This window comes from Arvicanthis niloticus, chromosome 12 (genome assembly GCF_011762505.2).
Source record: "Arvicanthis niloticus isolate mArvNil1 chromosome 12, mArvNil1.pat.X, whole genome shotgun sequence".
Classification (NCBI taxonomy): Eukaryota; Metazoa; Chordata; class Mammalia; order Rodentia; family Muridae; genus Arvicanthis; species Arvicanthis niloticus.
In genome coordinates, this window is record NC_047669.1 from 69,554,254 (window position 1) to 69,581,618 (window position 27,365).

Consider the following 27,365-nt stretch of genomic DNA (forward strand, 5'->3'; position numbering starts at 1 on the left):
TTAGTCTCTGTCATATGAAAATGCATTGATCTATGGAGTTCTGATGCCCAGGTAATTTGGACCTCCCCAATCTTTAAGTCTTCCCAGGACCTAATCTTTAGGTCCTGAAGGCAAATCCTCCAATTATAATGCTGACTGTGACCTGCACACATGGATATTAAATTAAAATCATAAAATATATCGAGCAGCACAAATTCCTTTATCATTACTTAACAGTTTACATGAGTGTTAGTCTAAGTAGTAGCTAAAATAAAACTCCAAACTTTGAAATTGAGACTTCCAACTGAAACAATCCTAAAGTGAGAACCCAGCATTAAAATAAAAACTTTTAGCATTTGTCCTAAATTAAGGATGCCATGTTAATTTGCTCCTCTTCCATACTATTTTACTCCGTCCCTCTGTCACCAATCTCAAAATAGAGTTCAGCTAAAATTAATTTTCTGAGTAACCCTTGGGTGCCTCGACATAGATAAACCAGCTGCAATTCCTACAGTCCAAATCTAAACTCAACTTTGTAAAATCTTTATGAAATAGGCCTCACCATGCCAGTGCTTAAAGTTATGTGGATGACAATGAAGAGTGGCTTTATAGACCAAACGTTGGTAAACATTAATCAGTGCTATTAATTCCAAATTATAATTTGACTATCTATCCCATCGGTGCCTACCTTCCAATTGCTAGAGAATGAGCCAGAATGCTAGAGGTCAAAGGAGAGTGCTAAGAAAGTCCTTTTGTCATTCTCCAACTTGCCTGTGCCACTTCACTAAAATGCATGAACAACGAATTCCCTTTCCTGAGTGCATTGGTTAATCTATTCTCCATCCAGGAAAGTTACCTTTTCAGTTCCTTCCTCTTTGAGACTGATAATGTCCAGGTCAAAATCCTTTCTCAAGCCATCCGTCTTATTGAAGGTGATCCGCCCAGTCAAGCCATCCCACCGTGCCTGAGGACAGTTAAGAATGGAATGTTATTGCCTGGCACTTACCAGGATCTCAAGCCCATCAGCAGTGTAACGCCTCAGATCCATCGCAGTGTCTGGTTACCCAGCCGCATCATGGATTCTGAACCGTTGCCTTGGATCACCGAGTTGAAAGTGGAGCACTTCACTGTTTTATTGCTTCTCATTTATTGCTCAGCCCTAAAGTTTTTTAACACAGTCCGTCCCATCCTGTAATGGTGGCAGTCTAAATGGGCAGGAAGCAGAGCTGCTATAAAATCATGTTTATTGAGTAAAAAAAAAAAAAAAAATCCAGGAGGTCATAGCACTCGGTTGTCCAAGGTCAGTTTAAACCCAGTCAAGGTACTGCCAATGGAAAATGCCTCTTACCTCTTTCTTCCTCTGTGAAAAAGATATGGACAAATGGCGCACCATTGACATTACTGAATTTTCAGGGTATTCATGATTTATACCTCTTAATATTTAGGAATCTTAGTTTCTTATGGCTGCTGTAGTTTATTGTTTTTATGTCTTTTTTTCATTTTTTTCCATTTATTTATTTATTTATTATTCATTCATTCATTCATTCATTCATTCACATTACATCCTGATCGCAGCCCTTCTTCCCCTTCCCAGTCCAATGTAAGGTTTTCAGTCCAGTGTGCTTTAAACTCACCAGGAAGCCAAAGACTGACCCTGAATGCCCATTCTCCTGCCTTTGCCTCCTAGTGCCAGGATCAACAGTGTGTGAGTCCAGACCTGGAGAGTTTGTTGGTTTAAAACTGTTCTATAAGTGCTGATACAATGTTGGCAGAGCCATGTGCTCTGGAGGACCTTTCTGGAGGTTTCCTGGAGGTGCTTGAGTACACTCTAGCTGTCTCTTCTTGCTTTTGGTGGCTTTTAGCACTCTGTGTCTTGGGTCCACAACCCCCCTCTGCTGTTTGCATAAATATCACTCTGCTTAGGGTTGCATTTAGAGCCTTCATGTGTAATAATGGGTTATTTCTCCATCCCTTCATCTTTCATTCAAGCACACAGTTATAGTTGATTTTTGTTGGTTTGTTTGTTTGTTTGTTCATATAAGGTGACATTAACAGGTCCCGGGATTTAGGATATGAAAATCCTTTCCAAGAGCTGTTATTGCAATTATACAGGCATCAACATAATTTGAAGAAGCAAAAATCATAATTACAGGCAACTTTGGTGGTCTCATTAAGCAATAAAGAGTGGTTTTCAGGCCTCAGGGTTTTGGTGACTTTTGACAACTTGGTTTATTTGAGTTTCATTTATAAGTGAACTCAGAACTTTGTGCACATTTCCAAGATTTTCCTACCTTCCAGTTTTATGAAATCAATCTGGTTTGTGCAATGTGAAGATCCCGAGGATGCCATGAGATGAGAATTTAATTGTACCATGTTATACACAGCTCTCCATATGACCAAAAAAGGGGAAAGAACATGGATTTTCCATAGATTAGGGTGAATTTAGGATGTGTGATTCTAGGCAAGTTATCTAACTTGAACATGTATTGGCCTATGATGTTGGTGCTTAACTGAGGATTAAAGGACACCCAACACGACACTGATATCATCTTAAATTATAACAATTACCTTTTCAGTCATCTCAACCTTGGTTTTATGGTGGAGGTTGTAGGGGTTAATTTTCTGTGTAATTGATGAAGCTCCAGGATGCACAGCTATCTAGTTAGTTGTTGTTGCTGGGTAGTCCTGTGAAGGTGTTGGCAAAACAGAATCCCACCAGAAACAACTGGCTTTATTTATTTTTTTAAGTATTTGTTCATGTGAAAATAAGAGCGTATTCTCTGAATCAGGGACTCTGCCGGAAATGGAAAAGTGTATGGCTCCAACAGGCAGTACGTTAGTGGTTTACAACGCCACCCCACGAGTGTGAGGAACAGAGTTACACAGCTTAATGAAGAGAAAGACAGGGAAAGAAACAAGCATGTATCTGAAATATGCGGAAAGAGTCAGAAAAAAATGTCTGAGGTTTCAAAGGCCAAGCAAAGACTCACCCTTGAGCTAAAGCAAGAAGTGAAGAACACATTGAAAGTTTCCATGGGCCCTAAATTTAGAGTGAGGAGTCATGAGAAATGAGCCTTGCAGGGAAGGTCAGCCCCTGTTAATAAAGGTTTTATGAGTCAAACTAGTTTCTTGGACAATAGAGAGGTTCAGGAATCACTGGTAGATTCTAGTAGAACAGTGTCAGGGTCAGATGCTCCTGGGAGATTACTTTGCAGAGTTAGAAGGATTATTTTAAGAGTGACACAGTCATATGCAGGGGATGTACTAGCAGGCAGTTATCTCAGAACAGCATGTAGGGAATCAGTTCATATACTCACATGTGAACAGAGGAACAACATGGCTCTCCATCCCTCCCCCACTACCTTTCACACTATTAAATGTGAATCAGTGTAGTTCCATGGTAAGATGTACAGGGTATAATGTACATCTGTACATTATACATATAATATATGTACATTGTAAGTACACTTACATGCAATGTAAAGTTTAAAAAATAATCAACATAAAATCAAAAGCGAAAGAACGTAAAAGTAGTTGTATTTTCTGGTTACCATTTAGCTAGAATGCTTAGAATTCTAGAATGGTTGTCACATCAGAATTACAAGTGTTTTCTTGAAAATACTAGATGCTAAATATGTTAGGAAGAGACGAGGCACATAAAGACTCCAAGCTTCCCTCTAAACCAGGTGGGTTGCAAACTGGGCACCCACTTCATCAATTCCCCAGCACAGAAGAGTTGTTTCTTCACATCCCAGGGCTTAGTTCCCAGGGTAGAATCAAATAGCAGCAGACAATAGCATCAGCTTTAAATTGGGGCCCACGTTGACTTTATTGTGAGCCCACTGATAAGCCCAGCAGGCTCCAACTGGGTAGCTATAATCCAGTGGTGACACAGACAGTCCTGATTGAACCAAGTGGGTCACGGGACCTAACGGAAAGTTAGAACACAGAAAAATAATTGGTAGGAAAGGTGCTAATAAAAAAAAATGATAGAAACATAGGAAAGTGTGTGTGTGTGAGAGAGTGTGTGTGTGTGAGTATGTGTGTGAGTGAATAGTATGTAAAGAATAAAATTAATTAAAAATAAAAATTTTAAAAATAAGTTGACCTTGCTGCAGCCAATCATGATATGGCTTGTTATGCTAGCTGAGATACCATATAGAAATTCCATGGACAAGACAAAAGTGACTAATGACATATGCAAGGGACTTCCTTTTGTGTGCATCTGCACGCTTCCTGGCATCATAGTCCCTTACTGCATAACAAAGCAATGGTCATTTTTGTACTTAGCCACCACCTTCTTATTTTAAAGCCAAAGGCTGCCTCTACAGAAATAAAAGCTACAAAATTATCTACAGTGTTGGAGTTACTGCAAATGCCTGGTGTCTGAGGACAATTTATCTAAAGCTTTGCTTCAGGTGAAATCTCTGCTGTGTTAGGGGCTGAGGTGAAGTTCATTGTAGACAATGAGCAGGCTTAACCCACCTCCTGATCTGTTTGGATGGAAGTAGTTATTTTCATTAAGTTCTACAAAGTTTTGGAAAAGCTTTTACCTCAAGGCAGCTTTTCTTTTACGGAGGTCATGTCGTGAATCAATTTAGGCCATTGTGCAGAATTTACGGGGCTCTCTGGCAATGTAAAGATCCAGTAGCATTTACCTCTTGATGTAGCATATAGCTCATAGCATGGTCTTAAAACCCTGTTTGGAAATCCAATTTTATTTCTACAGAGTGGGCCTATTGTACTGCTTTGTTTGGCATCTGTTGCCTTGGTTTTAGTCTTGAACTTAGTGTTCGTTCCAATCATTGCAGCGGCAGAGTAATTCCCACTTCTCGCTTTCCTCCATGTACATCCAAGTGGCAAAAAGTCCCCTTTTCATTTCTGACAATGCCTCCTTCCCTGCCTCAAATATCTACAAAGACTCCCTGCCTGCGTTTTTCACCGAGCTATGTCTTTTGACCTTCAAAGTCAGGGCAGCCAACATTACACACGTCTGCCTGCCTCCCGCTGCTAGATAAGTTGTATTTATATATATGTTCTTTGGATTTTTGGGCTAATTGCTGCTAAGCATTTATTAATCACCAACTTAACTATTGATCAAGGTGAACATACAATTTCTGTATGCCATAAATAAGATGCATAAGGACCCCACTTTGTGAAACAGGGCTGAACCATGTACAATTTAGATAATGGCATATAATTAAATTCTTCATAATTATAATTTGCTTGCCTCACATAGACACATCTGCGGAGGGCACGATTATAGTACACTTGACTGAAAACAATACTTATACAATTGTCCCTATTTTAGGAGATAGCTTGAATCTTTACCTGTTAGATCTCTTGACAATTACCATTTAACAGCAACTAAGTCAAATAATGTGGTTGCCTTACTTTCCTGTGGGTATGCCATCTAATGGACAAAAGATAAAAACCAAAAACTGAGAAAACAAAAAAAGGTGTTCTTAGCCATTTTTATGTTTTGTTTATCTCTTTCCATAAGAAATTAGTTGTTATAGTTAAATATATCTGTAATATACGCATATATACATGTGTTGGGGACATAAATGCTTAACACCCAGTTCTGAGCTCTTCTAGTAGACACTTATAAATACTAATTAATTAAAATTACTGCTTTACTCATTTTTTCTAAGAATATTTAAATACATAAAGGATCCTAACTCTTTCCCCCAATTTTTTCCTACACAGCCATCCTCAGTTGATATGGTGAATACCTTGTCTCCCATAGAAAGACAAAGACTGCTAGCTGGTCCGCTCCCCTAAAGATGCCATATCCTGACCCACCCTAAAGGAACCATTGTACTCAGAGAAACAGGTATGACCCCTCCCCAACAACCACACCCCAGAGCTGCAGCTGGGAGCCTGGGGCACTCAGGACTCATCACCCACCCAAACCCCAGTCTCCGGAATACGACTCCATCTCTACCTTCTACCCCTTGCTTGGTCCTTTCTGCTGGGGCAGACTCCTAGCTGGTCTGCTCCCATGATGACACTACATCCTGACCCATCCCCGAGGAACCACTGCACTCAGAGCATCGGAGGAAACAATGCACTCAGAGCAGCAGACAATCCTCTGTCCTCAGAGCAGTTGAGGAAGCTGGATTCTTGGGAGCTCTAGCACACTCAGGATCATAGGATTTCAGGATCCCAGAGGCAGCCTGAGTCCCAGGAGCTCTTTCACCCAGGATCTCAGGATTACAGGATCACAGAGACAGCTGGACTCTGAGGAGTTCTGACACAAGCAAGATAACAGGAGAGACAATCTCCAGTCAGAGACAGCAAGTGCAGGTAACACTAGAGATAACCAGATGGCAAAAGGCAAGTGCAAGAACATAAGCAACAGAAACCAAGGTTACCTGGCATCATCAGAACACAGTTCTCCCACCATGGTAAGTCTTGGACACCCCACCACACTGGAAAAGCAGGATTCAGATTTAAAATCACTTCTCATGATTATGATAGAGGACTTTAAGAAGGACATAAATAACTCCCTTAAAGAAACACAGGAGAACACAGGTAAACAGGCAGAAGCCCTTAAAGAGGAAACACAAAAATCCCTTAAAGAATTGCAAGAAAACACAACCAAACAGGTGAAGGAATTAAACAAAACCATCCAGGATCTAAAAATGGAAGTAGAAACAATAAAGAAATCCCAAAGGGAGACTATCTTAAAGATAGAAAACCTAGGAAAGAAATCAGGAGTCATAGATGCAAGCATCACCAACAGAATACAAGAGATAGAAGAGAGAATCTCAGGTGCAGAACATACTATGAAAAACATTGACACAACTGTCAAAGAAAATGCAAAAGGCTCCTAACCCAAAACATCCAGAAAATCCAGGACACAATGAGAAGACCAAACCTAAGGATAATAGGTATAGACGAGAGTGAAGAGTCCCAAACTAAAGGGCCAGTAAATATCTTCAACAAGATTATAGAAGAAAACTTCCCTGAAGTAAAGAAAGAGATGCCCATGAACAAACAAGAAGCCTACAGAACTCCAAATAGACTAGACCAGAAAAGAAATTCCTCCTGTCACATAACAATCAAAACATCAAATGCACAAAACAAAGAAAAAATACTAAAAGCAGTAAGGGAAAAATGTTAAGTAACATATAAAAGGCAGACGTATCAGAATTACACCAGATTTCTTACCAGAGACTATAAAAGAAAAAAGATCCTGGACTTATATCATACAGACCCTAAAAGAACACAAATGTCAGCCCAGACTACTATACCCAGCAAAACCCTCAATCACTATAGATGGAGAAACCAAGATATTCCATGACAAAACCAACTTTATACATTATCTTTCCACGAGTCCAGCCCTACAAAAGATAATAGATGGAAAACTCCAACACAACAAACTACAGCCTAGAAAAAGCAAGAAAGTAATCTTCCAACAAACCCCAAAGAAGATAACCATACAAACATAATTCCACCTCTAATAACAAAAATAACAGGAAGCAACAATCATTTTTCCTTAATATTGCTTAACATCAATGGACTCAATTCCCCAATAAAAAGACATAGACTAACTGACTGAATATGTAAACAGGACCCAGAATTTTGCTGCATACAGGAAACGCACCTTAGTGACAAAGACAGATACGACCTCAGATTAAATGGCTGGAAAAAAAAAATCTAAGCAAATGGTCCCAAGAAACAATTTGGAGTAGCCATTCTAACATTGAATAAAATTGACTTACAACCAAAAGTTATCAAATAAGATAAGGAAGGACACTTCATACTCACCAAAGAAAAAATCCACCAAGATGAATTCTCAATTCTGAATATCTATGCTCCAAATGCAAGGGCACCCACATACATAAAAGAAACCTTACTAAAGCTCAAAGCACAAATTGTACCTTACACAATAATAGTGGGGGAGCTTCAACACCCCACTCTCAGAAATGGACAGATCATGGAAACAGAAACTAAAAGAGATTCAGTGAAACTAACTGAAGTTATGAACCAAATGGATTTAACAGATATCTATAGAATATTTCATCCTAAAACGAAAGAATATACCCTTTTCTTAGCACCTCATTGTACCTTCCCCAAAACAGACTATATAATTGGTCACAAAACAGGCCTCAACAGACATAAAAAGATTGAAATAATTTTATGTATCCTATCAGATTACCATGGACTAAGGCTGGTCTTCAATAATAACAAAAACAATGGAAAGCCCACATACACGTAGAAACTGAACAACGCTCTACTCGATGATTTCAAGGAAGAAATAAAGAAAGAAATTAAAGACTTTCTAGAACTTAATGAAAGTGAAGGCTCTTCATACCAAAACTTATGGGACACAATGAAAGAAGTACTAAGGGAAAAACTCATAGCTCTAAGTGCCTACAAAAAGAAACCTGAGAGAGCATATACTAGCAACTTGACAGCACACCTGAAAGCTCTATAACAAAAAGAAGCAAATACACCCAAGAGCAGTAGATGGCAGGAAATAATCAAACTCAGGGCTGAAATCAACCAAGTAGAAACAGAAAGAACTATACAAAATATCAACAAAACCAGGAGCTGCTTCTTTGAGAAAATCAACGAGATAGATAAACCCTTACCCAGACTAACCAGAGGGCACAGAGACAGTATCCAAATTAATAAAATCAAAACGGAAAAGGAGACATAACAACAGAAACTGAGGAAATACAAAAAGTCATCAGATTCTACTACAAAAGTATATACTCAATAAAACTGGAAAATCTGGATGAAATGGACAATTTTCTAGATAGATACCAGGTAGCAAAGTTAAATCAGGAACAGATAAACCATCTAAACAGTCCCATAACCCCTAAAGAAATAGTACCTGTCATTAAAAGTCTCCCTACAAAAAAAAAAAAAAAAAAAAAAAAAAAAAAGCTGGGGACTAGATGGTTTTAGTGCAGAATTCTATCAGACCTTCAAGGAAGACCTAATACCAATTCTCTTCAAATTATTCCACAAAATAGAAACAGAAGGAACACTTTCCAATTCATTCTATGAAGCTACAATTACACACATACTTAAACCACACAAAGACACAACCAAGAATGGGAACTTCAGACCAATCTCCCTTATGAATATCAATGCTAAAATACTCAATAAAAATCTCACAAACTGAACCCAAGAACACATCAAAACAATCATCAGTCATGATCAAGTAAAGATCAGGTTTTATCCTAGGAATGCAGGAATGCATATTTCAATATTCAGAAATCCATCAATGTAATCCACTATATAAACAAACTCAAAGAAAAAATCACATGATCATCTCACTAGATGCTGAGAAAGCATTTGACAAAATTCAACATCCCTTCATGTTAAAAGTCTTGGAAAGATCAGGAATTCAAGGCCCATACCTAAACATAGTAAAAGCAATAGCAAGCCAGTAGCCAACATTAAACTAAATGGAGAGAAATTTGAAGCTATCCCACTAAAATCAGGGACTAGACAAAGCTGCCCACTCTCTCCCTACTTATTCAATATAGTACTGGAAGTCCTAGCCAGAGCAATTAGACAACAAAAAGAAGTCAAAGGGATACAAATAGGAAAGGAAGAAGTCAAAATGTCACTATTTGCAGATGATATTATAATATTCTTAAGTGACCCCAAAGCGTCCACCAGAGAACTCCTAGCTCTGATAAGATAAGCAACTTCAGCAAAGTGACTGGATATAAAATTATTTCAAACAAATCAGTAGCTTTCTTCTACTCAAAGGATAAACAGCCTGAGAAAGAAATCAGGAAAAGGACACCCTTCACAATAGTCGCAAATAATACAAAGTATCTTGGTATGAATCTAACCAAGCAAGTGAAAGACCTGTATGACAAGAACTTCAAGTTTCTGAAGAAAGAAATCAAAGAAGATCTCAGAAGATGGAAAGATCTCCCATGCCCATGGCTTGGCAGTATTGATATAGTAAAAATGGCCATCTTGCCAAAAGCAATCTACAGATTCAATGCAATCCCCACCAAAATTCCAACTTAATTTTTCATAGAGATAGAAAGAGCAATTTGCAAATTATTCTGGAATAACAACAACAACAACAACAACAACAACAACAAAACCAGGATAGCAAAAACTATTCTCAACAACAACAAAACTTCTGGGGGAATCACCATCCCTGACCTAAAGCTGTACTACATAGCAATAGTGATTAAAAACTGCATGGTATTGGTACAGAGACAGGCAAGAAGATCAATGGAATAGAATTAAAGACCCAGAAATGAACCCACACATCTATGGTCACTTGATTTTTGACAAAGGATCTAAAATAGTCCAGTGGTAAAAGGACAGCATTTTCAACAAATGGTGCTGGTTCAACTGGAGGATATCATGTAGAATAATGCAAATCAATCCATTCTTATCTTCCTGTACAATGCTCAAATCCAAGTGGATAAAGGACCTTCACATAAAACCAGATACACTGAAACTAATAGAAGAGAAGGTGGGGAAGAGCCTTGAATGCTTGGGCACAGGGGAAAAGTTCCTGAACAGAACCAAAGGCTCATGCTCTAAGATCAAGAATTGACAAATGGAACTTCATAAAATTGCAAAGCTTCTGTAAGGCAAAGGACACTGCCAATAGGACAAAACAGCAAACAACAGAGTTGGAAAAGATCTTTACCAATCCTATGTCCAATAGAGGGCTAATACCCAATATATATAAAGAATTCAAGAAATTAGACTCTACATGGTCAAATAACCCGATTAAAAATGGGGTACAGAGCTAAACAAAGAATTCTCAACTGAGGAAACTCGAATGGCCAAGAAGCACCTTAAGAAATGCTCAACATCCTCAGTCATCAGGGAAATGAAAATCAAAACAACTGAAATTTCACCTCACACCAGTCAGAATGGTGTGATCAAAAATTCAGGTGATAGCAGATGCTGGTGAGGATGTGGAGAAAGAGGAACACTCTTCCATTGTAGGTGGAATTCCAAGCTGGTGCAACCACTCTGGAAATCAGTCTGGTGGTTCCTCAGAAAATTGGACATTGCACTACCTGAGGACCCAGCTATACCACTCCTGGGCATATACCCAGAAGATGCTCCAACATATAAGAAGGACACATGCTCCACTATGTTCATAGCAGCCTTATTTATAATAGCCAGAAACTGAAAAGAACCCAGATGTCCTTCAACAGAGGTATGGATACAGAAAATGTGGTACATTTACACAATGAAGTATTACTCAGCTATTAAAAACAATGAATTCACGGAATTCTTAGTCAAATGGATGGAACTAGAAAGTATCATCCTGAGTGAGGTAACCCAGTCACAAAAGAACACACATGGTATGTACTCACTGGTAAGTTGAAATTAGTCCAAAAGCATGCAATACCCAAGATACAACTCACTGACCACATGAAGCTCATGAAGAAGGAAGACCAAAGTGTGGGTGTTTCGGTTCTTCTTAGAAGGAGTAACAAAATACTCATGAGAACAAATATGGAGGCAAAGCGTGGGACAGAAACTGAAGGAGGGGCCATCCAGAGACTGCTCCACTTAGGTATCCATTCCATGTGCAGTCAGTCACCCAAGGTAGAATCTGATGCAAATGTCAGGAAGTGCAGGCTGACAGGAGCCTGATACAGCTGTCTCCTTAGAGGTCTGCCAGATATTGACATACACAGAGGTAGATGCTCACAGCTAACCATTGAACTGATCATGGGGTTCTTAATAGTGAAGTTAGAGAGAAGACTGAAGGAGCTGAAAGGGTTTGTGGCCCCATGGGGAGAGCAACAATACCAACCAACCAGAACTCCCAGGGGCCAAAGCACATAGGGAGGGACCCATGGCTCTAGCTGTATATGTAGGGGAGGATGGCATTGTCTGGCCTAGGTCGGAGAGGAGGTTTTTGGTCCCATGAAGGCTGGATGCCCCAGTGTGGGGGAATTAGTGGGTGGGGAGGTGGGAGTGGGTGAGTGGGAGAACATCCTCATAGAAGCAGGAGAAGGGGGATGGGATTGGGGGGGTTTCTGGGTGGGGGAAATGGGGAAAGGGGATAACATCTGAAATGTAAATAAAATATCCAATAAAAAATTAATTTAAAAAAAGAACAACAAAGACTTGAGAATAGAATGTCTTCTTGTAGGGAACATGGACTATTGAGAACTGTAGTTTAAGACATTTTTTTTTCTTTGAATGTTAGGAAACTATTATATTTTTCTGTGAGCATTGTGACAGAAGGTTCATGAAGACCCCAAAGTTCCCATTGCTGGTATTATGAGAGCACATTGCACTCTGACAGCCACCAGGCCTGGCAAGAAGTCATTTCTACATGACTATATTATGTATGTTACTAAAACTTAATTGAAATTTGAAACTCAGCAAAAAGAATTGGTAAGATTTCCTTTGATGCTGAGGAAAATAATATTATTTTTCAGTTTACTATTACATAGGATCCAGATTAGGCATTTGTAGGCATTCTATTCTAATAAACCGGATAGGGACAAAAGTTATCATTTCCCTGCTCCATAGGTCAGTAATAACCTTCTGAAACAACTATCTATTACCCTGCTGGTTCATGTGTAACTGATTTAAAGTTGTACACTGTCCTACCTAGGCACTCAAATACTGTTGCCTGGTAGAGTGAGCTGGGTGGGCCATCCAACTTAGTTACATCTTTTTATATTTTCTCCAGTACTAGAGCCAAGCTTAAGCTCTAATAACGTTCAATCATTCCTAACTTCTGTCTGCATTGCTTTCTTTTCCCTTTCTTGCTTCCCTGTCCTCTTCTGATCTTGTGCTCCAATTTTGAGTTCTGGTCAAATCTGTCAGTTCAAAACTATTTTTGACTAGCTCATTGTTTGAATATTTTCTTCTCCATGGTTGGATTCAGAGACTAGTCTCAGCTCACTACCCTTGTCCATTGATGGGACATTGAGCACTGAATGTCTCAGGAGCTTCTGGTCTAACATATAACTAGGTATACACAGTACTGGACATTTGCCTGCTGAGATAGCTTCAAGAATGCAGAATCTGTTTTTTTTTTTCCATGCAGCAAAGGAATTATTTTTCATAGATACCAGGGATGATCAAGAACCTGGCACTTTGTTATGAGGTGGTGATATATCATATAAACAAAATGCTATTATAATGATGGGGTTGGTAAGATATGCCTGTGGGTCCAGCAGTGGCATGAATATTACCAGGGTAACTAACAGCTTCATGATTATATTTGAGGCCATCTCAACAGGAGAAAATGGTTAGTGTTGCAAAATGTGGCCAAGAACTCATGTCTGAGGAGTTCATAGGCTCAAAGGTAAATCTACCATAATTCTGCTACATGGATATAATTCAAACTTTGCTCTAAATTCAAACCTCTACGTTCACATTTAGTTCAGTTCTCAGATCCCATCAGAGAATTCTTTGTGCCGTGGATGACAGTTAACATAGAAACATACACAGGGTCAAGTACAGAGGAGAGGTTGTGGTAGATTGTCCAGCCATATTGGAACAGTAACATCCCATTCTTTCCCCTCAGAGGTCAGGAAACATTGTATAAGAGGGAGCAGAAAGATTCTAGAGCTAGAGGTTTTCCAAGGCCATTGTGAAATAATGTCTTCTGGACATGATGGGACTGGTGTATTTATGATCTCACAGCAGCTATGGCTGCATGCCAAAACCTGCTCAAGATCAAGTCAGCCATGCTTCCAGCATGGAATGGGGAGGGGCTCATTAAGCCCCACCCTTACCTGAGGAACTATTGACTGTTGATGACCAGCCATGGTAGAAGAAGAGTTGGTTTTTATTAAGGTATCACTGCTGTTTGGTCATCCATGCTAAAAAGGATAGCCCCAAACTCACAGATCTATGGAAAGTACTAATGAATGCCTTTTCTTTAATTCTTTTGGTGTGAATGATATAGTTTAAGCACACTAAATTTTCTAAAAAATTTACAGATTATTTATTTTTTTTTCTGGTGGACAGGATGATTAGTTTGATGTCAGAAATTTCTTATTCTGGTTCATGGATTAGATAGATTAGCACAATATTAAAAAAAAGTGTAAAGTTATGTACACCATCTATTGAGTTAGAATTTGAAGTGGAAATTTTTCCCGTAAGTTGGGAGGAGCTATGGTGGGGGTAGTAAGGAGAGGAAGAGAAAGGAGAGGAGAATCGGGAGAGACAGAGATGTAGGAGGATGGAGAACCACACTTGTATCGGGAGCAGTCCTGGTAACAACTTGTATCTATGCTAGTTAATTGGGAAAACACCTCTAATTGTGTGGGCATCTTGTTACTGAGCATTACCAAACTTATAAAGCCTTTGGATAATCTTTAAGCATTAGAGTCTCATTTCTACTGGGCCCACACGGATGGCGGGATGGTATGGGCTCAACCAAGCCTTGTGGAGACAGCGTGGAAGATTGGCAGAGCCATCTCCTATGTTGGCATCTTGTGGGTGGTAGGGCCAGTGTCTTTGGCCACCTGAGTGGGCAGCCTGAGCTGAGTGGTGATGACACCACCGCCGAAGCTCACAGCCTTAGGTCTAGCCTAATTAGGAACATGGCAGCCCCAGATCATAAGACAGATCGTGTGCCCTTGTTTTAAATATCTCCCGCAACAAGAATTAGGACAGAATTTTTTTATCAATAGTAATTTTGCCTTGTGACGGATCCATTTAAACTTAATTTTCAAGTTTCTGTTGATCATCAAACCTTGGGATATTATTAAATAAGATTTACTTGTGGATAATCGGTGGACAGCTGAATAATCTCTCAGTAAAAGATGCTGACAAGCTTGTGTTTGTGTGCACGTGTAGCTCTGTGCAGGTGATGTGCATTTATATAACTTTTTATTGTTATAAATAAGATGCCATCTTGGGTTTTTCACATGCTCATTTTTCTTTTTTTTAGGAAGTCATTAAAAGGCTTGTGTGTGTTATGCACATTCATGTATGTAAGGTAAAGAATGAGCTGAACTTTCAAGGGTCAAAGATGCACTGCACTCCAAACCATGAACAAATACAGGTAAAGGAAAAGTGTGAGTGTATGTAGCATGTAGAATCTAAGGAGATGAGGACCGTGACCTTAAAGTTTAATCCCCTTAGGTCTAAGTAGATGCAAAGTAATGTGTTGAAATTTTACCAAGGCTTATGTAGTTTTTACAGGTTTATTTATAAGGTGTACAGTTTAAATTTTATAATATTTTCTCTCAAATGTTACAAAATATAAAATTAGGATTTATTTTTTTTTTTTGAAAAATGATGTTTGGCTTGTGATATTGGAGAACAAATCTCATTTAATCAAAGACAGCAAACTTATTACCAAGGACCAAGCGTTGAAATATGGAACTAAGGTCTAACACTTTGAGAAACTGTTCTCTCAATTGATCTATGGTTTGCAGGATTCCAGACATATCAGTGGTACGTAAGGTATTTTTCTGGCAAGCCAAGAAATCTCCCCCGTGTTCAGTACCATGAAGAAGGGTAAACTCACCAAATTGTCTAGAAAAGCATATGGATACTATACTGATACATATCTTGACTTGCTCTAATATACTTGTATGATTAAGTGAATAATATTGTCCATCTTCCATTACTCATGTTCTAATCTTCTACACTTGACTATGTCAGCAAGAACTACACAGATATGATTGAGTTAAGGACATTAACAGGGAATGATCACCTGGATTATCTGGCTTTGTTCCATGTAACCACAAAGATCTACATGAGAAGGACCCAGGAAGGGCCAGGTAGACATAAGATGACGTAATAATAGTTACATAAGTCGGAGATCGGAATGAACATCACTGGGGTTGAAGTCAGAAGCAAAGATCTACAAACTCGGCTTAGAGAATGTTTTCCAAAGTTCGGACTTCGGATCCATGAGGTCTGTGTCAGATTTCTGACTTCCAGAATTATAAGAGAATAAAGTTGTGTAGCATGAAGATGGCTCAGTGGGTAAGACACTGAGAGACAAGCCCAGCACTTGAGTTCAAAACATGTTGGAAGGACAAACAAGCTCAAACCTGGCGTCCTGTGGCCTCCACAGAGACAGATGTGAAGGAAGCATGTGCCTGCATGTGCAAATAAATAAATAAATAAATAAATAAATAAATAAATAATAAGTATAAGGATAACCTTGAGTTGCACTAAATCAAAGAGTTTGTGATAATTTATTTAAGAATCAATGGGACCGCCGGGCGGTAGTGGCGCACGCCTTTAATCCCAGCACTTGGGAGGCAGAGGCAGGCGGATTTCTGAGTTCGAGGCCAGCCTGGTCTACAGAGTGAGTTCCAGGTTAGCCAGGACTACACAGAGAAACCTTGTCTCAAAAAACAAACAAACAAACAAAAAAACAAAACAAAACAAAAAACAAAGCAAACCAAACCAAAACAAAACAAAAGAATCAATGGGACCTTTAAACACCTTGTAATAAAAGAGTCAGTAAAAATAACAAAATTTTTTTTCTGAAAGTGAGAGAAAGACTTTGGAAGGTAAAGTCAAATATTACTTTGGAAATTTTCTCATAGAAACTATTTTGTGAGCTCAGTAGCTGCTTGAAGCAGAGGCTCTGAGTTTGTCAACTAGTCTCCAGTAGCTAATGTCGTTAATTACTACCTTCCTATGCCCCGTGTAAATTAGTCAAGCCCAAATTCAGTGTCAACGATCTTCCTACAATATGAATAATCTTCTGACATTATTTATGATGTAACCACATGCTGCAGAATTACCTAAATCTTGAAAATAAAAACATTTTTAAACAGATCTCTATATTACCCCAGTGCCTTATATGATCACTAACAGCTACGCGAATGAATGATTTAATTCCAGTAGTTTCTATATTTTTTTGTTGTGTTATTTTCTGTTGCAGAGAGCTCAGACTATGAACTTATATGTTAACATACATATTTTTTTTGTGCCCCAAAGAAATGTGATTTCTGATCTTTAAAAGTTGCACTGTGGCACATGAAGTTTTGACTCTAGCTTAACAGGGTTATTTTAGACTCTGTCTTCTGGTGGAGAGACCATAACCATTGCTCCTCTAACTGTGAACTAGCATTGGCTGGTGCCTCCATCTGCATTATTTATTATCATTAGATTTAGGGAGTCTCTTCTCATTGGATTTGTATGAGAGTCATATTGATAACTTTGAGAGATATAAAGGGATGTCCATGTGCTACCTCATGTGACCCTTACAATAGAAGAGGCATTGTATCAGATCATCCCAGTTTATCCAAGAAGACAAACACTACAGTCAGTAATGATCCCTGTGGGCATTCCAAGACAGACTGCCTTTGCTTTCAACTTGCCACCCTGCATTCCCCAGGGGGCAGTCACGAGAAAACCACAAAGGTCCAGACACTTCTTCAGTTTGCACTGTGACTATGAACTTAAGAGTGTGTCACGAGAAGAGAACACCCTCTACCTCCAAATGAAAGAGGAAATAAAGGAATATTCATGAATATCCACTCCTGACATCTCAGTAGGTCAGGGGCTCTTTACATGTCTGAATTGCCCAGATAGATTCATCCCAGATCCAGAGGAATTACTCAGAGAGACAAAAATCTTATGCTTTGGCTTCTAGGATGCTATTTTTCAGTTTCTTTGCTTTGCATAGCACAGAGCAGTCTGTCCTGAAAGGCAAGGTCACCAAGCTAGCTGCTGTTGTCTGTAGGAGAATGAACAGAACCACTCTCATGCAGCCCTTTCTGTCTGGGCACCTGGAATTCATCACAGGACTCTAATTGCCACTGCAAAGGGAAATCCTTTTAAAACAGTGCCTGAACTCTTGGACTTACATGACATTGCAGTTGAACCACTTCTGATTTCCTGCCAGACTGTCTCTTGGTGCCCTCCTAACCCCTTCTGTTTGCCAACCACTGGCTAAAACCAGTCTCATGACAAGCTTGCTCTCTGGGATTTGGGTTTTTGAATTGTATGTTTCGGCTGAGAGGCTTTTTAACCATAAATGTTGGTGTCTTTTGCTGACTTAAAACTTTAATTGTAAAGCACATTTTAAAGCTCTTTCTCTCTCGTCACACAAGCCTGCTTCCATTAAAATGTCTTTGTATATACTGTACACTGTCTTTCCTCGCCTGCTTTCATTTTAACAAGTTCTAAATAGCTTTTTTTTTTTTCTTTTATTCCAAGATGCCAATACAGCCTTTTACAAGGCACACCGGATCCATGATATGACAGAATGAGTTTTAAAAGTTACATGAAAAATTAGGAAGTTTTCAGGCTAAAAACAGGAGGATTTAGTAAATCAACAAATGAACAAGCTTCTATTCGATTCAGTCTGGACGATCTCAATGTCAATGCCCCAAGGAGTTAAAAACCAACAAGTACAACTAAGCTGCTAGTAGGCAGTTAGTTATGTATCGTGTGTTGTTCACAAACAAAGCTTTGTCACAAGCTTAGAGTTGTAAATAAGGTATTATTCAATGTAGTGATATCAAATTTAAATCGTTACTAACATGGAATAGGAGTGTGATATTATGGGAGAATTTGACTTCGGTATCAAATGACTTGAGTTCAAATTTTAACCCTTATTTTAATAGCTAGTGGCTCTGGGAAAATTGCTTCAATCTTCTTTTGCAAAAGTAAGTACGGTCTTCACCTAGATATTATAAAGGTAAAAATAGGTCAGGCTTCAAAACCTTCACAAAGGAATATTTGCATGGAAGCTCGAGAAACACCTAATTTGCTTATTTTCTTTTTGCTTGCCTGCTTACCCCTTACTGATGTCTGGTTACTCATAGAGGAGCTTATGGGTGAACGTTCCCTCCCAGCCCCCCATAAGCGTTTTTCATGCTGCTTCTTAATAAAACATAGAGGGCCATCCTAGGCCACCAGATGTGTTAATAGATTGACTTTCATTTTATGTGAGCATGTCATATGCTCTGTGTGAGGTGGAACAACTCCCGTCTTTAAGTGAGAATGTCACATGCACCTACCTGTTTGAAGTGGAATCCTAGGAGCCAAAGCCTCTTTACAAGCATTTTAGTTCAGTTTGATGAAGGTGGTCCTCACACTACACATTGACAATCACTGAAATGCGGCTTGAAGCTTGACCTAGCAAGTACTCCTGACATACTTGTTTAATTAACAAAATAATCTCTAGATATTTGCTGCTGCTGCTGCTATTGTTATGCAACAATCACTATAGAATAACAGATTCCTCAAGAGAGTACCTTGAATAGACATTTTCAATTGCCTACAGAATAAGTGAAACCTACCTCTTTCACATGCTAATGTTCCCCTAGCTTCTACTTCCTCCTTTCCTTTCATTGTCTGTTTGTCTATCTATGTCTGCTGATCTATCTATCTATCTATCTATCTATCTATCTATCTATCTTCTATCTACCATCTATCTATCATCTATCTATCTATCTATCTTCTATCTACCAACTATCTATCATCTATCATCTATCTATCTATCTATCTATCTATCTATCTATCTATCTATCTATCTACCAACTATCTATCTATCTATCTATCTATGTATGTATCTATCTTCTATCTACCAACTATCTATCTATCTATCTATCTATGTATCTATCTTCTATCTACCAACTATCTATCTATCTATCTATCTTCTATCTACCAACTATCTACCAACCATCTATCATCTATCTATCATCTATCTATCTATCTATCTACCAACTATCTATCTATCTATCTATCTATGTATCTATCTTCTATCTACCAACTATCTATCTATCTATCTATCTTCTATCTACCAACTATCTACCAACCATCTATCATCTATCTATCATCTATCTATCTATCTATCTACCAACTATCTATCATCTATCTATCATCTATCTATCTATCTATCTATCTTCTATCTACCAACTATCTATCTATCTATCTTCTACCAACTATCTACCAACCATCTATCATCTATCTATCATCTATCTATCTATCTATCTATCTATCTATCTATCTATCTATCTACCAACTATCTATCATCTATCTATCATCTATCTATCTATCTATCTATCTATCTATCTACCAACTATCTATCATCTATCTATCATCTATCTATCTATCTATCTATCTATCTATCTATCTATCTTCTATCTACCAACTATCTATCATCTATCTATCTATCTATCTATCTATCTATCTATCATCTATTTATTTATATATCTTCTATCTATCTATCTATCTATCATCTATCTATCTATCTATCTATCTATCTATCTATCTATCTATCTATGTACCTTGTAAATATAGAGCATATACAGCTGAGAAGTAAGTAGTTTTAGTAATGGTGTTATGGAATTGGGAAAGTCAGCTACATTTGGCATGATCTGTGTTATTTTTAGAAACTACCCATTGAACTATCTACTGGAGCTTAACAGGCTTCGATAACTTTTATACTTTCACTGGTATCATTGGGTTCAGTAAGTCATTGTAACGGCAGTATTGGTCATGAAGTCACTGAATCTCATCATCCCTATAACCTAAGATATTATTTAAAGTAATGCAAACCACTCTGGGGAAAATAGTTTTGTTGAATTTTAAGCAAGGGCTTTTTATGGGGTCTTCTTGCATAGTCAAGAAGTGAGTGTGTCTCACTGTTCTCAGTGCTATAATTATTTTTTGGATAACTTATTTTCATGGTCCTTCTTTGGTTAGCTAGTTCACATTTCCTTGCATGACCCTACACTTCTTCCTACAGCAACCCCAGTATTCTCTTAGTGAAGCACTAGCATGGTGAGACCAGATCTTGGGTTCAGACTCCATCTTAGAGAACCTGACCTAAGATTGAACTGAGTTAACCAACAAGCCAACACCTAGTGCTAGTTTCCAGCTTACTCACCAACAAGCCGGCACCTAGCACCACTCTCTAACAAGCCTGCACCTGGCACTTCACTTCCTAACAGCTACCAATCAGGAAGAATGGAGAAGATAAATTTATGGTTTGGCTCCCAGCACCAGCCAATTATTTTGAAGGGCAACAAAATTCCATAATAGCCCCCAAGTCAGATGTGTGCCAGGTTAGAACCCCCTTTGTTTGCTTGCTTATGTCTATAAATGCTTGCTTGAAATTGGGCTCGGGACTTCATCTTTCCATCCTACTGCATCAGGCTTGTCGGTGAGCCCAAGATTGAGCTTGAAAAAAAAAAAAAAACGCACCACAATGTAATTGTATCGGGATTGGTTCCTTGGGGTCTTTTGGGGTTTGTGAATGGACACAATTCATGATTATCTAGATCCAGTGGCATACCAACTGAAGTCCAGAGCCTGTATGTTGGTGTGGCTCTGAAAGTAGCTCAGAAACACCAGGGCTGTGCCCTTGGTCCAAAGATCCCTCCCTGCATGTAGCTGGCAATAGAGGTGCTTCTCTCCCAAGAGCCACTACCTATAAACTTTTGTTCTAATATTATGGATTCAGTCTCACACTCTGTGCACATTCATAATTTATACATTTGTTCTTTCTACTCTCACTACTTGAAAATCCATCTTCCAACAGGATTTTAGAAGTCTTACTTATTGATATAATGCAAATGTTACAATGGCAGAGATGAGGACCTCTCCACTGATATGTTCCAACAAACAAGGAGAGTGCTAGGTATCCAGTAAATACTCACGACATAGTTGTTGAATTAACAAAAGAAGCAATCAGGATCAATTCCAGTGCCACCTCTGATTGGAAGCTCTCAGAATCACTTCATTTAAAATGTCTAGTCTTCTGGGTTTTTCTGCCTCCATTTTCATGTGTTTATGTTTGTATGTGTCGGGGCACACTTGTGTGGAAGTGTGTGTGCATGTGTGTCCAAGTGTGTGGTTGTGCGTGTGAAAACCTGATGTAGATGTTGGGTATCGTCCTTGGCCATTCGTCCACTTTACTCAATGAGACAGAGTCTCAATCAAATTCAGAGCTTGCTGAGAAGGCCAGTCTTGCTAGCCAGCTTGCTCAGGGACTCTTCTGTTTCTACATTCCAGAAGTGGAGACAGGTTACAGATGGGTCACCATACCTACTCAGCATTTACATGGGTGCTAAGAATTTATACTTGGTTTTCACACCTGCCTTGCAAGTGCTTGAACTACAGACCCACTGCCCCATCCTTTATTCTAAAGGTTTTAATTGCTCTTTGTTTATATCTTGTAATACTCCACACAGCAGTCCCTTGGTACAACTGATTGTGTGTGTTTCCCTCAAGCTATGCTTTCTTAATATGGAAGTAGTTTATATTAACCAGTTCCCTTTTGGGGGGGGGGCTTACCAGTCCCTTTGCACTAAACATTGTTAGGTGTCTAGTCTCGGTTTACTGCATGCTAATGAAACTGCATTTCTGAACAAGCTGTTTAAAAACTCAGGTACTACTACCACTTCCTAAGATATAAAGATGACATAATTATGCAAGAAATTACTCTGAAAAGACACAAGCCCTTCACTGTTAAACATGCTCATGTCAGAGACCTTTATGATTTGATTTCAGTCACAATACAACAACATTTCGTTCAACCTTGAACCTCTGTAACTTGGCATTTCCTTTATCAACACTTCTTTGGCTTAGGAATAATTGCTTTAACTGAGCTAATTTCTTCCCTGAGGGCTTCCAAGCTTTCTTCTCTAATGTGAAGATGTTGACTAGGATGGTCTCTCAGAGTTTCCCATTCTGTTTTCTGTTCTGATTTGAAAGTTACTAAAATTCCAGGACGATAGGTAAATATGAGGTGTTTGAGTCTAGATGCTAACGACTTAGGAACCCCTCATGAACTCTCTAAAAGCTTATTTTGCACCTTCAAAATCTAAAACAAAAAAAAAAAAAATAGAGGGGCATCACTAGAGGGCTATAGTATTCTCTTGTCCAATAGGCAAGGAAACTTAGTTTGTTGCAGCGTTATATTTTCTTACCCCTCTTGGGGTCGTTTGTCATCCTCTGACATGCTCTAATGTTTTGAACCCAACAACCCAGACTCTGCACCTTCTTAACTGCCCATTTTTGGATCTGTGCCTATTGGAGCATGAAGACAGCAATGGAGTTTGCCTGAAGCAATAGCGTGAGGCTTTGGCAGAAACTGCTGAGTGAGCCCTTCAGTTTTGCTTCCTATTATCACATTAAACAAAAGTATCTCAACCCTAACACTTTTCAGCATTCATTTCTCCAGGGTAAGAATTTTAAGGCTTAAATTCACCCAGATTCCGAAGAACATTCAGTCAAGTGGAGAAACGAGTTCAATAAATCTTGTGACATTTCAGGAAACCACTCAAAACTACAAAAGACTTAATTAGACTATGGTTATTTGACTTAATGAAGTTTTAAGACAATATTCCCTAATCATAGGCAAGAAAAGAAATCTTTGCCTGGTGCCACATATACTTCAAAGATGCTGCTTTCAAAATTACTTGTAGTAGAAGCAACATACATTTCTCTGTCGACTGGAATCATTAAGCTGGGCTAGAAAAAGTCAATTGTTTTGATACTATTACAGCTCAATTGAATTGTACTTATTAGATAGGATGAGTTTGTCTCTGTTTAGCTGCAGATTAGCATAATTTTCTTCCCTTTCGTGCTGGACTGGTTGGATTTTTTTTTTGTCAACTTGATACAAATCTATATTTATCTGGGGAGAGGGAATAAACTGAGTTTATTATATTGAACTGTGTCCAAGTCTGTGGGGTATTTTCTTCATTAATTGGTTATAGAGCATACAGTTCACCATTAGCTGGGCTAACCCTGGGTGTGCAGTCCTGGGACATAAAAGAAAGCAAACTGGGTTAGCCCTGTGGTGGTTCTGCTTCAGTTCCTGACTTTAGGTTCCTGCTGTGCTTGAGTTCCTGTCTTGGTTCCCTTGATAATGAGCTGTTACTTTGTTACTTGTAAATGGAAACAAACCTTTTCCTCTCCAAGTTGCTTTTGGTCATGATGCTTTTAATCCCAGCAATAGGAAGCAAACTAGGACAAGTGTGGAGGAAGATTTAGTACTTATGACTAGTCATCTTTCAGTAAACTCTCTAAACCAAGAAAAATCTAGAAAAATTGTCTTCCAGATCTCACTTTCTTTCAAAGTAAGTTAATAAAAGCACACACACGATTTAATTTTAGTAAGATTTACCACAGCATTAAAAACGCACAAAACACCTTTTTAAGAGAGAAGTGCCATGTGAGGAGGCCCAGCAGTGTTGCTGGGTATCAAGAATGAAGCAAGTGGAGTAGGTACTTCACAGCGTTAAGTTACTTCCTGCGACAACAGAGCAGGAGAATCGGCTTCTTTGCATTGATTCGTATTTTCAGCAGAAGCATTTGTGTCCTTTAGGACCTGCCTTCAGATCATTATCTCTCCCCAAGCTTAAGCAACTATTACCAAACCTGAATTACTTCCAAAGTATGACATAATAAGAGCTATTCAGTCAAATGATTAATAAAAGATATGCTTGAAGGACACATATACTGGTGTTTTCAATTCTGACCCGACATGCACAATACCCAACTCCGGCTTATCTCACAGCTACGTGCTCCAGTGGTCTTGCATATACTCCTAGACAGGTATGTTGAACAAGTGGCTTGCTTAATTACATAAGACAGGGTGATTAGCACAACTTAATGATAAATTCACTGAGCATGGAGGGCAACAGATCATTTTATATCTGACACCAATAGTTTACTTAGTATTAAAAGTTATGCATTGATAAAATCTTGGTGATGGCATTGGATTCAGATATTTTCCTCGGCATGTAAAAGTGCATTCTGGGCTGGTGTTGCATAGCTCAGTGTTTAACAGCTTGCGGCAGCTTAATTGTTTAGATTACATTTATTCAAAGTCTGCTTATTATGTATTGCTGCATGCTCATTTGCATTTTCTTTTGTACAGGGGCACTTGGCTCCCCTCCACACCTGCTCATTAACCTTGCTGTTCATTTATCACATTTCCCACATTTAGTTCATTATCCACATTGATCAAGCTTACAGTAACCTGGTGTCACCTTGCTAATTTCTGTCCTTCAGGTTTTATTTCCGATGCCCGCCCCTTCCTCCAAGAAGCCACACTTCAACCCCTCCCCCACCCCTGCCCCTCAAGACAGGTAAAGTATTTTTCCAGAATTTTCATCTCTACCCTGATTTGTATTGATGTCTGAATGCCTCTGTTTGGGATTGATTGGCTGTGTGTCCCTCTTGTTTAATTCGCTGCTTCTCTAAGAATGGGGCATTAGTGCTTTATAAAACTTGTACTTGAGGTTCTTCCTACACCACGTGCTGGGTCTCCTCGGTCCTATAGAATCAATGGTGGTTTCTGAAGAGGAGGTAGAATGGTCAGGCAGAAGAGGAATGGAGTTTTCATTCTTTCCAGCCCAGATTCATGTCCAATTTGTCTCTTAGCAGCTGGACAAGTTTATCTATTGAACTGGGTTTCATTATTGGCATTTGTTGTATCAGAATTTAAAGAGTTACCTCACAAGAAATTGCAAGGATGAGTGCTAGCAATCATATTTAGGCATAAGATGACCAAAGATATTTCTGTTTCTCTTTATCCCTCAGGCATGTCTACTGTGGTTTTGTATCTTTCAAGCCACTGTGCCATCTCTGAATTTTTTTTTCAAAGCCATGCATTTATAAAGCCAGTGATCCTGAGAATTTTTGTTATTTAATTCAAGGCATACTTGTTTACATGCAGACAACCTTGGATGTTGGCAACAACTCTCATAGTACTGGTGTTCTGTAGATGCAAGCATCTGTGTTCCAGGTTTGGAATGCTGAATGCCACCTGAGACATAGCAGACCTTTCTATTCTGAGAGGACTTTGCCTTGTAGCAGCAAATCAAGTAGGTGATTTCATGCAAGGTTTACAGCAGTTTTAATGGGACCAGAGACATCACACGTAAAAGCGTTACAAGGAAGAATAAAATTGTAATTGGAACTCAATCAAGCAATTTGTTGAAAGAAATGGCTTGTTTCCATCCTGCCCCCTTTTAACTTGTTAAAATAGAGGGCATGCTCCACACTCTGAGGGCAAGCACTCTGTTAGACTCGATTCCAGGGAAATCACCACCTATCTTCACCCAGCTCAAGGTGGTCTGGCCTCTCCTGAGCTGAAATTTCACTTGAGCTTGATGTTGAGGTTGGGATGCCAGAAGTTTATCTTTTCTTAAGGAAAAAAAATCCATGAAACAGGGGCCTTATTATGCAATGCAAACATTATCTTGGGGCCTGATTTTGAAAATATTTTGAGGGAAGGCTCTAAGATGAATCCAGCATATTTTGCCTCCTTCCCTCTTCTAAGCTTAAGTTTCTTAAATGGTATTAAAAATGAATATATACACATGCCCACTCTGCCTATTGTTCCAGCAAACCATTTAGTGTCCTAAATATTCTTTCTTGGCATCATGTAAGTATGAGCTTTAGGGGACATTGACTAAATCCAATTGTAAATTCATTTAGCTGACAGAGTGCCTTCTTACTTAAATTTTGAGAAGTAGAATGTCACAAAGCTTTCAAGTTGAAAGAAGACAAAAATTCTAGCCTCCAAGGCTCCAGAAAGGGATCCCCACCCCCCCACACACACATAAATGAAAAATCACTTCTGAAGCAAGAGGAATGTGTTCTTGGATACACACTGAGAGAAAAACGAGGATGATACATAGAAACAATAGACGTGTCCAATGTCCTCTCAAAAGCTATCAGGCACTTGTCTTGACAGGAGTCAGGAAAGTCATATAAAAGGTATTTTCAAGTGCTGAGCACGAGGAAGCAGATGGTACAGAGAGCATCTAGTCATTGGCTTTACCATGTTCTTTTGGTTTCTCAGGTCCGACTGTGGAAGGGCAGATTGTTTATTTACTCAACATGAAATGAGACAGCAAATTTACCAACTATGTAGCTCTGGGAACAGTGGGCAAGTTCGTTATAAGGTAATCTTCTAGTCTCAATTTTACCCAGAATGGTCTGAAGTTTAAAACAGAAGCAGGTGTATCCTAGCACCAACCCTAGTCTTAGGAAAATTGACTTTTTCCCCACCATGTAAACTTAGGTCAAGGTGTCCTCATTTTTGAGTCAATAAAACATATCATCCCATACTCTGCATATCTGCAACACCCTCTTCTCTCTTTATTGGTTTCCAACATCCTAGTGATGGAGAAGAGCACAGACTTCCCCAATTCCTGACATTCAGAGGCCAATGAACTATTTGTGAGTTAATTCTAACGTTGTATGTCCTGTGAGTACTTCTTGCTCTACAGATGCTATAGTAAACCTTCCTGAAAGGTGAGTGCTAATTGTTGCTCTTGTTTTAGACAACAATTATTATTGAGTTGATCTTCGCTGGAGTGCATGCATAATACAGAATAAAATCCATGTGGTCGAAGGTAGTCTTTTTCCTTCCTCCTGTGGCGGTCATCCCTGTTGCCTAGTTCAGTTCCCCTATGCAGTGTGAGCCCCAGCTGCAGGGAGTGTTGGCT

At 38.9% G+C, this 27,365-nt stretch overlaps 1 protein-coding gene across 1 annotated transcript in view; it reads right to left on the reverse strand.

The window, feature by feature from the left end:
* Grik1 (glutamate ionotropic receptor kainate type subunit 1) overlaps window positions 1-27,365 on the reverse strand; it is a 366,793-nt gene that overhangs the window by 60,691 nt on the left and 278,737 nt on the right. The window contains 1 exon segment of the mRNA XM_076943118.1: window positions 836-943. Within this exon segment, the coding sequence (XP_076799233.1) occupies window positions 836-943 (108 nt within the window).